General features: G+C 37.8%; 2 protein-coding genes across 6 annotated transcripts; one reads left to right on the forward strand and one right to left on the reverse strand.

Moving 5' to 3' along the window:
• The first annotated feature begins 127 nt into the window (after positions 1-127).
• On the forward strand, positions 128-6,635 carry LOC120008869 (anthranilate synthase beta subunit 1, chloroplastic-like). 3 transcript variants are annotated; one of them, XM_038859233.1, is made up of 9 exons: positions 128-323; positions 2,858-2,968; positions 3,051-3,193; positions 3,471-3,541; positions 3,706-3,743; positions 3,859-3,969; positions 4,146-4,245; positions 5,800-5,935; positions 6,192-6,635. In XM_038859233.1, the coding sequence occupies exons 2-9, from the start codon at positions 2,860-2,862 to the stop codon at positions 6,294-6,296; spliced, it is 813 nt and encodes a 270-aa protein (XP_038715161.1). In that variant the 5' UTR covers positions 128-323; positions 2,858-2,859; the 3' UTR covers positions 6,297-6,635. The 3 variants fall into 3 exon arrangements, with proteins under 3 accessions (XP_038715161.1, XP_038715162.1, XP_038715163.1); XM_038859234.1 differs by having other exon boundaries at positions 128-311; XM_038859235.1 differs by lacking the exon at positions 3,859-3,969.
• A 740-nt stretch (positions 6,636-7,375) lies between these two features.
• LOC120009168 lies at positions 7,376-14,470 on the reverse strand. 3 transcript variants are annotated; one of them, XM_038859637.1, is made up of 19 exons: positions 13,731-14,450; positions 13,455-13,642; positions 12,845-12,949; positions 12,662-12,733; positions 12,361-12,508; positions 11,609-11,691; positions 11,432-11,487; positions 11,046-11,182; positions 10,857-10,950; positions 10,705-10,770; positions 10,357-10,579; positions 9,367-9,468; positions 9,047-9,132; positions 8,826-8,948; positions 8,365-8,434; positions 8,193-8,284; positions 7,968-8,072; positions 7,759-7,885; positions 7,376-7,665 (listed from the first exon to the last, which is right to left on the reverse strand). In XM_038859637.1, the coding sequence occupies exons 1-18, from the start codon at positions 13,937-13,939 to the stop codon at positions 7,772-7,774; spliced, it is 2,073 nt and encodes a 690-aa protein (XP_038715565.1). In that variant the 5' UTR covers positions 13,940-14,450; the 3' UTR covers positions 7,376-7,665; positions 7,759-7,771. The 3 variants fall into 3 exon arrangements, 2 of the variants coding, with proteins under 2 accessions (XP_038715565.1, XP_038715564.1); XM_038859636.1 differs by having other exon boundaries at positions 7,376-7,671; positions 13,731-14,446; XR_005470615.1 differs by lacking the exons at positions 7,376-7,665; positions 7,759-7,885 and having other exon boundaries at positions 8,028-8,072; positions 8,193-8,294; positions 13,731-14,470.
• Positions 14,471-14,488: the final 18 nt, after the last annotated feature.

Raw genomic sequence — 14,488 nt, forward strand, 5'->3', positions numbered from 1 at the left:
GATGCCCAAAACAAAACATCAAGGGCCCAGTCCAGAACTTAAAAGAGAAAGGAAAAAAAAAAAATAAGTTTGGCTCTCGACTCCGCTGCCCGGAAAAACTCCAGAAGAACCTGTCCACGCCTCCACGGTATCACCGCTCAATCTTCCTCATATCATTCAACACTCTCGTAAGATTGATTGAAAGAGAAACAGTAACAAAGGTTCCTAGTTCTTGACTCAGTATCAGATTTGTTTTGCATTGCTATTCGACACCTTGAGAGTGGACCTCCGGTGCTCATAGACTAGTTCGTTTGGCAGAAGAGAAGGAGACGGTACGGATGATGGTAATTCGTTTGATTATGTTCAAATTATTTAAGGTCTGATCGCCCATGTTCGGTCAATTGCTCGAAGTTTTTAGGTCTTATTGCATAATGTGGTTTGAGACTCTGAGTTTGATTATTCAAAGTGCTAAGTCTAATGGTTCAATTTCTTGGGTATGATTATGCGATTTAGTTATCCATGGTCTTCGAAATCCGAATTTGATTGTTATTTTTTTCCTACTGTTGATGATTATGTCTGTTTGTTCATTAGGTTAATGCATCGGGATGAACTCATTTGGTTAATGCATTGGGATAAATTCATTTGGTTAATGCATTGGGATACTCTGTAGATAATAGATACTGTGTAGCTATGGAAATGTGGGTCTTAGTGTAATTGGATTTGAATCTAAACTGAACCTGCATCTGATTGGCTTAGCTTTCTATTAGTTTATGCCTTTATGGTAGACATTATGTTGCTCTGTAGCTGTCTATATGCCGGGCTTTTATTTTGAAAATTAATAGTAATCAGGTTGTGGTCTTGTGATTAATTAAATAAGCATGTTTTGTGTCCTAATCTTGTTAACTAATTGGAAAAGTGATGCAGCGGGCCCCACCCCACAGAGGTCCTCCCTCTCGAGGGCGTGGGCTGTCAACCCCGAGCCCATCGAAACCCCTCTTGGGCCATGGGCCTAAGGGCATAGCCCAACCACATCAGGCCTGCAGGCCGCACACTCCAACCCATCACGAGCCTTGCGGCCACGCAGGTTGTTGATGCTGGGATTCGAACCCCAGCATCCTTTAACACTAAGGCGCTGAGCCTTAGTGCCAACCATCAAGCTGCAGCTCAATGGATGACACTAAGGCGCAACGCCTTAGTGTTAAAGGGTGGCGTGGGTTCGAATCCCGCCACCAACAACCTAGGCTTGCAGGAATGCATCCAGATGGGTTGGAGTGTGCGGCCTGCAGGTCTGATGTAGTTGGGCTAGGCCCTTAGGCCCATGGCCCAGGAGGGGTTGCGATGGGCTCGGGGTTGACAGCCCACGCCCTCGAGAGGGAGGACCTCTGTGGGGTGGGGCCCGCCTGCATCAAAAAGGAATTCAGATGCTGACCCCCTAAGAATCAGAGGAAGGATGGCTATTTTTGATTGCTAAAGGGAGGGTTGATACCTGGATGGGTTTGATTGAGTCCTATTGGCTTTGGTTCGGTTGGATGCAGTTTTTTATCTTGAAAACATTGGCCATGCCTGAGAACCTTTTATTCATATGTTGCAACCATCAGTGATGTGTTTGACGACTTTTGTTTTGCGTGGGGTCCATGTTAAATAGTTGGCTTAAGCTTCAGGTTTAAATACTTAAATCCCGCTCTTTTTGCGGTGGCCACCGTGTCTGTCTTACCTTTCCTTGGTTATAGGTGACAGCCACAAAAAAAATTTCATCTATATTTTGAAATCACAAGCTCAAGTGTCAATTATCGGTAGACTTTTAGAAAGGAGGAAACCAGGTATTAGACTAAGGCGCATTGGACCCATTTATGAGGAGAAAGTTGATCTAATTTTTCTTTCGATATAATATTAGGCCCGCTTCATTTCCAAGTACATATTTTGTTAAATCCACTCTTTGTACAGATGTGGATGCCATTTGAGTGCTGATTTTGAGTGGTACCCATTGTTCATGCATCCTTTGTGATCCAATATTATTTGAACTACCATTAAGGACTCTGACATTATGTTGTGGTGAGTATCCATATTTTCTTAAAATAGTTCATATTTTCTTAATTTTTGATCGCCTTCCATTCGTGCCGTTCTGGCTGGTTGGTCCAAATTAAATATTTTCTCAGTAATTATTGTATTCCTAATATACTGAAAGCATAGCCACCAAACCCAATACGAATCACAATCCAATCCATCCAATTACATACCAAATGTGAGTAGATCGAAAATGACCAAAAATTGGTGGAACCCTATGCGAATTCACATTTTCCCTTTATTGGTTTGTGCATTATATTCAGTGAAGAAGCCAATATTGCCAACCCAATGCAAGCGTTTCTTTTGTGAATTCAGTTGCTTTTTTTTTTTTTGTCTTCTTACGAGCCCTAATTCACATTTCCCTTTATTGGTTCTCGCATCAAATTTGAAGAAACTAACAACCCCAACCCAATGCATGCATTTCTTTTGTGAATTCAGTTGCTTCTTTTTCTTTTTTCTTTTTTGTCGTCTTAGGAACTTTAATTCACATTTTCCCTTCATTGGTTCTTGCATCAAATTCAGTGAAGAAACCAACCCCCCCAACCCAATGCGTCCGTTTCTTTTGCGAGTTCTGCGTCTTTTTCTTTGTTGTCTTAGGATCCCCAATTCACTCTTTTCCTTTATTAGTTCTTGCATTGAATTCAGTGAAGAAACCAACAACCCCAACCCAATGCATCCGTTTCCTTTGTGAATTCAGCCACTTGTTTTTTCGTCGCCGTATGCCTTTTGTAATCAGTATTTATGTACGTTTTTGTAACGGCTTTCTCTGTTTTCTTTAAATACTGATACATCTCTCTTCTTCTGTTGCACTCAGCAATGGCTGCTAAGATGCTCCATCAAGCCTCTCTTGTTCAACCTAAAGCCTCACTTCCCCGCAGAACCCTCCCTTGTCCAACTCACCTCTTCATGCGTTCTTCAACCTCAGGTGACCTACTTTACTTTGAATTCTCGGGCTTTCTTTTTTCCTCTGGTTTGTCTCTCTTCTAAGTCCTTTGTTTTCTTTCCAGGGTTGCATTTTGGGGCCAAAAAGGAAAATGGGTTTGTGTCAGGAGCTGTTGTGGATTCAAATTTGAGATTTCCGGTGGAGAGCAAGAACAATCCAATAATTGTCATCGACAATTATGACTCCTTTACATACAATCTCTGCCAGGTGAGTTTATTTGATTTCCCTTTTTTGTTTTTGAGCAACATGCCAACAACCTTCACATCTCCATATACGTGTGTGTGTAACTGTGTATATATCTATATATGCCCGCGCGCGCACACACACACACACACACGTATGCAACTTCATATATAGACACACTAGCCCAATATTTTTATGTATGCTTATATGTGCAAACATGAGTTTGTCTTTGCGCTTGCATGTATTCATATACATGCACTAGTGAAACCAGTTCCTAATACCTTAACTTTTCATTCTGAAGTATCTGGGAGAGCTTGGAATGTACTTCGAGGTTTATCGAAATGATGAATTAACAGTGGAGGAGTTAAAGAGGTAAGGATTCTTATTTTGACGTGTTAAACATTGTTATTACTCCATGCGTGCATTTTTTGGTGTTTAGAGCATTAAAGATGTAATTACTATTATATTCCTCATTTTGGGGTCCTTCTTAATAATCAGATAATGTGGACAGTGAACTGTTTTTCCATTGGTTATAGGAAAAACCCACGAGGAGTGCTTATATCCCCTGGACCAGGTAATAAATTTTTGAGAATGAGTTAAGTCTAATGGACAATGATAATTTTTCAACTAGAAAATTTAATTGAAAATATTCAACTTCCAAGTTTAGTATCTCATATTTTCCTATATAGGTACTCCCAAAGATTCTGGAATTGCATTGCAGACTGTTTTGGAACTTGGGCCTATTGTTCCTTTATTTGGGGTGTGTATGGGTTTGCAGTGCATTGGAGAAGCTTTTGGAGGTCGGCCTATCATTTGACATTCCAGTTTCATACCATTTCTTTGTTTGTTTTGTTTTTAAAAGAATCACACATGAGTTATGGATTATGATCTAACTTTTATGCCTACGAATTCATGCATATAGTTGTGCACTTTTAAATTTGAACCCTTCCTACCTTGTTGTTTTATTTTGTTTTAGGCAAGATTGTGCGTTCGCCCTTTGGTGTCATGCATGGAAAAAGTTCTAAGGTATATTATGATGAGAAGGGAGAAGATGGTTTGCTTGCTGGATTGCCAAAGTATGTGCTTTTCTTAACTTAGATATCCATCTCTTTCTAGAAAAACATTTCCAATTGCATTAAAACATGTGATCAGGCTTCTTGCTTTCATTGCCAGTATAATTGAATTTACAGCATGTAAGTTACCACTGACACAAAATCTGGCTGTAAATTGTTAGTGTTTGGTTTCGAGTTCTTTGAGTGACGATCTGATGAATGCTTGTGGTTATGGCTCCCTGACACACTTTTTGAGGGACACAGGGCTGAACTTTTAAGTTATTTCTGCTCTTTAATATAGAAGGCTGCATTGTCTTCCTACCCCAATTTAGTTATGTTAAAAATTGATTCCACAAATACTTTGTGCCGACAAGCTCAACTGTATTTTCAGAACTTAATTGCCCTCCCACTACCCCTCCCCCAACCATCATGTGCGGATGCAAAAACTCTTTGGCCTTTTTGAAATCCTAGTTTACATGATACCTTTTGTTGTCATCTCATCTGCAAATGGTTTAACATAAACTTATTCAATACATGTTGGGTTGAGTTATGCAGAAGAATTTTTATTTCTAGGCATTGCATGCTTGATAAACCTTAGTGACTTGCATACTAAGAATGCTACAAATTGCAGCAGTCACTAATTCAAGACAATGTGTCTATCAAAATCTGATGGTTTGTTGCATTAAAAAAAAGAAAGAAAATCTGATGTTTTGTTAAGATGTAGTCAGAAAAGGCTTGATGATATTCTCTGCCTAGTAAATAAATGACTTCTTTAAACTTCAACTTGTACCCATTTATTACATTGGCTGCCAAGCAGATCATTACCTTCTTTAGAACTTGATTTTGTATTACTTAATTTGCATAAATGCAGACTGGCATGGACAATTTTATTTTTTGTCCTGAACATTTTGTTATCATTTTTAACACTTATTCTAATTGAAACTTCTGCGTAAAAGTCCAGCAAAATTGTAGCCCTTAATGGTTGGGCTGCCTTTTCCAGTCATTCTTTCTTTGTTGAATTTCTTCCTTATCATAAGACCAAAAAGGAAAAGAAAAACATGCAATTTATTAGTGATTGCCTTGGAGTAAGCAAATTTAAAAATAATAATAATAATAAAAATAAAAAAACCTTTGGTAGATGTCTCTTGATGCTGTATGACCTGCGTGCACGTGGAGCTCTCTTTTCATTTGTCGTTTGATTTCATTCTGTCATCTTTAATTCGTGGTTTTCTTAGGTAGCACAATATTTCTTAACTTGCATAGTAGCTTTCAAATTTGTTGGTTGCCTGTACAAAGAACAGCTTGCTTATTTCCTTTTTTTCTTCTTTTACCTTTCGGATAGAGACTGCTATTTTTTTAATGCATTAGAACTTCGAGTTAAAAAAGCATTAGAACTTCAAGTTTTGTATGTTTCATTCTTAAGGAATTATTAAGGACATTATGTTGGAAAGAATTTAGGTGGTTCTATCTTGCTATTGTTTACCATAGGATCTTCCATATAACTAATCCATCCTTATTATGGGAGTATGGTATAATTCAATTTGTTGCCATATTTCACTATATTTGTCCATTTTGTAGCCCATTTACTGCGGGAAGATATCACAGCCTCGTGATTGAAAAGGAGAGTTTCCCTGGTGAAGAACTTGAAATTACAGCAATGACCGAGGATGGGCTGATAATGGCAGCTCGTCACAGAAAATATGGACATCTGCAGGTATGATATCATCTTTTCAGTTTAATAAGACAGAATGAGAACTGTCTTGCAACGGAAAATACTGGGGCTCAGCAGCTTTGTTCTCTTAGTGAAATGACCTTGTATGACAAATGCATAAGATTGGAAGTAGACCAGTCATAGTCATTTATATTCCTTTAGCTTGGTGCTGAGGATGTTAAGCTTCTCGTGCATACATATAAACGTTATCATTCAGTGATTTCATCGTAGATAAATTCGTTCACTGTGCTATTTGCAGGGCGTTCAGTTCCATCCTGAAAGCATCATCACCAGGGAAGGCATGACCATTGTTCGCAACTTTCTCAAACTGATAGAGAGAAAGGAGGCTGAATCTCAAAACTAGAGGCTTGGTTTCCCTCTGCAACTGTAGGCCATGTAATAGATACGTTGCATGGCGTTCAGTTCCACCCAGAAAGTATCATAACTAGCAATGGCATGACCATTGTTCACTACTTTCTCATACTGAGAGAAAAAGGAGGAAGAATCTCAAATCAAGAAGCTTGGCTTCCCTCTGTAACTGTAGCACGTTATAGAAATGTTTTGCAAGTAATTTCAGTACCTAGAGTCCAAATTATTAAAATTAGTTTCAACCCGATAAGTTAACTTGTTGGGTTGGGGTATTTCATATCGTTTATGTATATATTCGAACACAAATTAATAAAAATATAGTCTCTCCTGTGAATCAAACTTCTTTCACGAAACATTACTTATGCATGCTAACTGATAAATTTATTTATTTATTGTAGAGTCATTGTTCAACTTCTATCGTGAGGGCAGCTTCTCTTCCTTTTTTTTTAAAAAAGAAAGAATTTTGGGTTTTTAAGAAAGATACCTACCTTATGATATATTATTTTGTCATCTCTTCTTTTTTTGGTAACATTATTTTATCATCTCTCTAACTACAATATAGACACAATTTTATCATCTATCTAACTCAATTATACAAAAAAAATGTGTGTATATTCAGTAATTTCAATCCCCCTTCCAGTTTCCAAAAAAAAAATCATGACTTGACAAGCCCGATTCTTCTGGCCCAAAATTCTCTCCATGACGACCCATTTAAGAATCACGTTAGCCTTTTGCAAATTTGGCCCAATTCTTCTTTGGGCCCAAAATTCTCAGCCTATAGTTTTAGCCTTTAAGGCTTTAGCAGGCCATCCGGATCAGGCTTTGGATAGACCCCCGTGAGCCTATGAGTAAACCTAAATTTTTATTTTAGGTTTCCCTCCATACAAAACGAGTTAACTTTCTTGGATCAGTTATGATAAAATCTAGTAACTAATAACGACCGATTTTTACGGGCCATGTGAGGACAAACCATATTAGCACAAGACTCTTGAAAATCAGTTGTTACTAGTTTAAAAGTATATATATCATATTCTTCACCAAGCTCCCACATCTATATCTCACTTCTAGGCGATGTGAGATGTGACACTAATTTCTTACAATAAGCAATCATCAAAACATTCCGGGGTTTACGCCCCACCTTATTTGCTCAAGTAACAACAGAAGATAATGTAAACAACATATTGAGAGTAATTAACATCCACCTACTCATGAATGTCAGGCAAGTTATTACTCTGGTTTCTAAAATTTACTAGCATCAGCCATCAAGAAGTGCATAGCACATTTGCAGCAATTGCACAGGCGTCCAACCTTTGAAGCTGATTTTGGCGTCATCGAATTAAAGAAAAGAGGGGGGTTCCAACCTCCTGCAACTAGCAAATTGAATTGAACTCATCAGATTGCTGCAAGATAATGTTAAAACACTGAATTAATGACTCAATCTATGAGAAAGCAGATACCTTTCCAATAAGCTTAGTCGAAATTATCAATTTTTATTGGAGTTATTTCATCAGCAACCTTGAAGTGGCCTATCAAACGTGCGAAAAACACCATTGCTTGTTCCAGCGTGAATCTAATGCGCTCAGCCTGCATACAAACTTGATGAATACAAACGTATTTCTAACAAATATAGGCTCGTAAACTACACAATGTGTGCTTCAAATGTTACCTTGCGAAAACCGTGCTGTTCTCCTTCATACTCCACAAGAGCAACTGGCAAACCTTTTTCTTTCAATGCCTTGTGAATTTTACGAGCTTGATCGGGGAAAACCACCTGCAAAACATATACTAGGTTATTTGAACTATTGAAAAATGAGCAAGGTGAATTTAGATGATACTATGTCATAATTACACCACCAAGAAAATGAGGAAGGGTGACAAGTAAATTTTATACCTTATCATCCAATCCTTGGAAGAGAATCATTGGGCAAGAAAATCTATCCACGAAATTGATTGGGGATCTCTCAAAACAATCCTTATCATTTCCTGCAATCAGCTTTAAAAAGTGCCTCATGGCACACAGAACCACAATGAATGACATAAAAGATTTTTCTTTTCCAACTCACCAACAAGCCTATCGATGTAGTGAGACTCAAATTTGTGCATGTCTGCTTTCAACATGTTTAAGTCAGCCACCTGTTCACGGATAAATACAAGAGTAAAACCACTCGGTCTTCAATTTCATGGAAAATCAAACCTATTATTTCTAGTAGCCCCTGCTTCATTGAAGGGAAGAAAAGGGTACCATGTTTCCAGCAGAGCAGAAGTTCATGGACTGATTGTCATTAGAAATAGGGCGAAGATAGAACAACAAGACTCTTTAGTAACCACATTAATTAATTACACAAATGTTCCACCATTATTAACCTAGTTCAGATGGTATTATAACCCATCTCAAGTAGATCCCCTAAATGAGAAAGTAAACCATAAACATAATGGTTACTAAAGAAAGTTTGTGCCGTCATTTGTCATAACTCAGAACTCTGATAAAAAATTAATTTGAAACCCTGTATGATAAAGCACTCACCCCATATAAGGAAGCACCAGCCTTGAATGTGTCTCTAAAAGCAAGAGCAGCCAAAGTAGTGTAGCCACCAGCAGAGCGTCCAGTTATACATATTCGCTCCCCATCTGCTTTTCCATTTTCCACCTAGATGAATCAACATTTATAAGCGTGACTCTAAGAATGCTATAGAACATATATATTGAACAGTCAGAATGAATGGAGGGGGAGATAGGCTAAATTACCAAATATCTAGCACAACTATAACAGTCATTAACATCAACGATTCCCCAGCGACCCAACAAGCGTTCTCTATATGCTCTACCATAACCTTCAAAGTTAAGGTTCATGTTACATTTTTTGGCATAAAATTAACAGTTTGTATTGTGAAAAAAGTTCTTCAAATGAAACAAAAGCGGAAAGAGACCACAAAAAAATAATAAATCAATTTTTACAATAATCAAAAGGAAAAACAAAAAAGTTCCGAGGAATGAAATACAACCTAGACGTGGGATCAAAGGAAATGAAATTTAAACAAAAAAAGAAGCTAAGGTTAAGGACAAACCAGTGCTTCCACCATAGTTCACATCTACAAACGCCCAACCTCTACTAGTCCAGTACTGGATACTCAAATTCAGGATTCCACGTGCCTCATCAGTAGGCCCTCCTGAATCATTTAACATGCCACCCAGATACTTAAATATGTAGTATATTCCTTCGATTGTAGGAACTAAAAAGTATGTGCAAAGCGAAAACAAGGCTCTCATCAACAAATTTGGGAATTAACACTTGAGCCAAATCAATTTCATAAACCATTGCTTAGAATCGCAACTTTATGTATCTATGTATTTGGAGTTATATAAAACCATGGATTGCTCGTCAGTTCAGCCTCAATTTTTACGTGAAATATTCTGAAGCACAAAGCACTACACCACAAAATTTTCATGCCAAATGCTATCCTGAATCAAAAAAATTCACCGGTAATTCTACAGTACAGAATTTCAAGACAGAGATTTTACATTATTCCAGAAGAGCACATCAAAACAACCCACTTGTAAACCAAAATCTGACACCGGGCTCAAGAAGCCTGAAACAAAAAAACTTAATAATCTACTTGCAACAACGCCATTGTAGTCGACACTTACAGCAAGTTGAGCAATCTCTGAAGTCCATTAGCTTTACACTTCAGATTGATCCTTTATTTTGTTGCAATATTCATAAGGCTCACTCAGCTTTGATAATTGCATTAATAAAATGGATAAGACAGTAAGGCACTAAGGCTAATAGGCTATGCTTGGCAGCTGGGTTCAGAGGGTTTGTTGAGAACCCTTGCTTGACAGTAAACATGAGGTGTTCGGCAGGGTTCACACATATATCACTTATATTAAGGATACAATAGTAATTTTAAAATTTGAACACCTCCCAAGTACGTGTTACATACTCATAAACCCAACTCTTCCTAACCCCTCCCAAGTCCCAACCCAGCCGCCAAGCATAGCCTAGAGAATGATAGTGTTGATCTTGATAATAAGATTAGATGAGCAACAATAAATACCGTGACTTTCCAATAGCAATGGAGGCTTTTCTTCTTGACTAGCTTCATAATTGGGATTTGAAGGTGGGTAAAAGTAGGCATATGCATTCTGACCAGGAACTTCTGTTGGGAATTCAATTAACTCCGGCAAGCTAAAGTACGACTTGTACATTAAACTGTCTGGAGAAGAAGACCAAACAATCTTGAACTCAACTACTTCTGCTTTATGCTCATCTAAATTAACCTGAACAAAAAATGCAAAAGTTGGTAATACTAACCTATTATGTTGGTATTATTATTATTACTGATATTTGCAGCAAAAGAAAGAAATTCACAATAAAGACACAAAAGAGGAAGAGATGACAGAACCTTAGCTAATGATGATGGGTGAACTCCAGATGCACCCTCAATGAATAGGCAACGGTTCCCTGAAGTCTGCATGAATAATGGCAGACATCTTATATTACCTCTAAACACTTTTTTTTCATTTCAAACTTAAAAAACAAGTCTTTTGTGCATACAATAATATTATTCATGTCTGTTAAAGGAATATCAAGCACTGATAATGAGCTATGAGCATCATCCAAAATTCCAAGATATGATCTTCCATTCCGCCTGCAAGGAAATGTTCAAACATTCCCTTAGAATAAAAATGCAAATATCAAGGAAACCTACAGTTGTAGAAGAGATGAAAATGAGCAACCACCTACCTATAAGTACAAGCAATTAAATTCTTCCCATCATCACTAGAGATAATTTCGTAGGAATTTATGCCAAATACCCACAATGCTCTTGAAAACTCGGCATCCAATGAACAAACTGCTACCACTTCATTGTCAGATTCATTCTGCTCCAAAGGAGAAAAGGAGAAGAATCAATCAATTTAGATGGATGTCAAATTAATTCATGATAAGTTGATAACAAAATTTAAGGCTAGTGCAAAGAATGTCCAAATGATGGTTAATGGAGGCTTTTAACCCCCATAAGCGTGTTCTAGTGTCAATGCAATCCATTAAGAAAAATATCAACCTCCTCCAAAAACAATATTATGGTCACAAACTACATTATAGATATGTATCTGAATAAAGGAATTTACCCATTTGTAGAGATTCCAAAATCCATTTTTCCTATCAGTAATGAAAAATAGTTCGCCTGCATAAGTTTGGGCATAAAAACAGTTATGTTTCTAATTTATATCAGAGCAATGAGAAAGTAAATTAATAACAATGTACCTTTACACCACCATTGACAAAGTAAATTAATAGCGATATACCTTTACACGACCACTTGGGTTCAGTAGGAGACTCCACAAGTGTAGGATCACATCCAGCAACACATATGTGATTGCATACATCCCTGTAATATAGAATCAAGACGATAAGCTTCACATAGAAAGTGAAAATATCTAGTAGTATAAAAAATTTCAAGTGTTCATGGGTGTCTGCATAACTAAATAGCCCAAAGATAAAACAATAACAAATATAATATGAACAGTCCAAGCGTGTCCAAGAGACAGCAATGTATGAATATTGACGAGTGCTGAGTGCCCCACTACTTGTATATTCCATGCATAAGCGAATGTATGTGCGTGTGTGTGGTTATCAAATCAACATAACAACTAAACCTTTGTAAAAATATTCAGAGAACAAACCCTGAATCGTGTTAATATTTTTCCGAGAACTTAGATATCTCAATTTCTTTCAACAATGTAAATTTGAAGAGTGCAACTCCAACAGAGTCTTAACAAAATTAGACTAATTTCACATACTTAACAATGCTCACATTCCTAATCATGATTATGGAAACAAATGCAACTGCCATGTGAAACTCTCCATATGCACCAAACACATATTTTCTTTCCTAAACAACCACTTCAAGGCTTCATATCCATTACTTGCAAAAGTTCACGACATTAAAAGCTGAACAACAGTAAGCTAAATTCCTGATAGCCAATTCAAATGTTAGTTCCTGACGTGCAACCACTGTAAAAAAGAAGAAAAAAAAAATTGAAAGAAAAATGCTTACCCATTTTGAGTAATATAGCCGACCCTGAGTTCTGCTTTATCCCATGGCATGTAAGGGTGACTCCATTCAATCCATGCTATTCGTTCACCTTTGGGGTCCACACGTGGGAAGGCATAGAAGTCATTGCCACTAAGCAATACTTTTGGTTCTGAATGCCCAATTACATAAAAGAAAAGATGTTCAACATGATTTCCTCATTACGTAGGGGAATTTAAAAAACGCAAACAATATATGAGCATTACCACAACCCAATAACCCCCGAGAAAATCATGAGAAGGAACAATCACAGAATTTCATATACCTTGGATATTGTCATCCACAAGGTCCATTGCTACAATTGTTGTGATTGCATTTCTACTACTTTCGCGACAATCTACCAACATTGGAAAATATAAATAATTAGAGAGAGTTTAAATAAAAGATATAGCAACAACTTATAATGTCATAACCAAAACCATTAAAAATGAAGTCTTGATATAATTACCTTCCCTTACAGTGATATAACGGTTAAACCGTAAATCAAAGACTCCATCGGCATATCGGACTAGTGGATCTTCATAATCTGGTGAGAGTGGTGCAGGTGAAGAATCTGCTAGGCAAACAGTAGCATATAGCACAGAGACAAAATCACGTCAACCATTATTTACAAAAAAAAAAAACAAAAACAAAAAATCTCTGAACCTGCAGATGGCAAATTAGATATATGGGGCTTAGTAAAATTAACATGTACAAGACAAGTAAGACTTACGGACACTTAAATTCAATTTTCATAGTACAATAATCAACTTCCGTGGACTGCAACACACATAAGAAGAATAAAATTTCAATTTGGTGATTAACATTTTACAGCATTTGCCAATATGGACAGGTCAAAAAGATCCAATTAAACACATCCAGCTATCTGAGCAATCATTTTTACTGTTAAATCGTGAAAATTTGTACAAATCATATATACTTCAATGGAGTTGATGAGGTGTCTATCATTTCTACTGTTAAATATAAATATGGACTTTCAATGATAAATGTAGAGCCCTATCCACAGATGAACTTATATTGCTGGCTCTCAAAGTAATATAGCAAGTTAGCAACTTGACCTGCAGAGGAGAGTGACTGCTTGTACAATCTTTGATCCTCGTAATTAGAGAAGATGACTGTATCCCCTGAAATCTTAAACGCTCCACCTCCATACTCCTGAGCCAAAGTTCGCACCCCAAAGTCCTTTGGGGTAATATCAATGTTTGCATCCCCAGGGTTCTCTGCTTCTCTCACAAGAACGGATCGTCTGTCAAAGTCAAACCATAAACCATTCAGATCAGAACGACCTTAATACTGTATAAAATGTGTGCGGGTATCCAATTATGGATACGTACCCTGATTCACTGGGCCGAGATTCGAGCCAGATAAGGCGACCGTGGCCATCAACAGCTGCTCCACCGAGTTCCTTGGAGGCGCCTGAGACTATGTCGGCAGTTATTGGGGACTTCCAGGAGCCATAAGGAGCAGCGATTTTATCAACTTTCGAAGAACAAGTTGCTGAAGAAGCCGCCATTACCGCATGTATTGATCTTGATATGATCATATGAGTTTGTACAGTACGAGCGAATAAATACAATAGATTTTATCACTCTCTCTTTTTCAGGACCCATTTTGTCGTTATCCCGGGACGACAGTATGGAGAGGAGGTAGGACATTACAACAGTTTCTGGACTCGTTCGAAAGGGTCAGTGATGGTCCGATGGATGCATTGTTGTTCACGACATCATATATGGGACCCGCTGGCGTAGCAGGGGAAGGACGGAACCGAATCCGGGATTGAACAAACGACCACGGATATGGGTCCGGTTTTTTTACGTTTCGTCTTCGCGTACTTATCTGTGTCTGTCCGGAAGAAACGAACAGCTCTGCCGAGAAAATACAACAGCTACACCATTGCACGTAATAATCGATGTGAGAGGACCTACTCTCTTGTCACCGGAACTAACCCAGTCACCGCCGCCTCAATGCCAGGCCCAGTCTCAGGCAGTAGCAACTTCTTCTTTTGTAAGGTAGGCAGTAGCACCTTTGTTAACATTCGGCTAATCAGTATTTATCAGGACGCGATTCAATATAACCGTATCTTTGAATGAGT

This window comes from Tripterygium wilfordii, chromosome 11, assembly GCF_013401445.1.
Source record: "Tripterygium wilfordii isolate XIE 37 chromosome 11, ASM1340144v1, whole genome shotgun sequence".
Lineage (NCBI taxonomy): Eukaryota > Viridiplantae > Streptophyta > Magnoliopsida > Celastrales > Celastraceae > Tripterygium > Tripterygium wilfordii.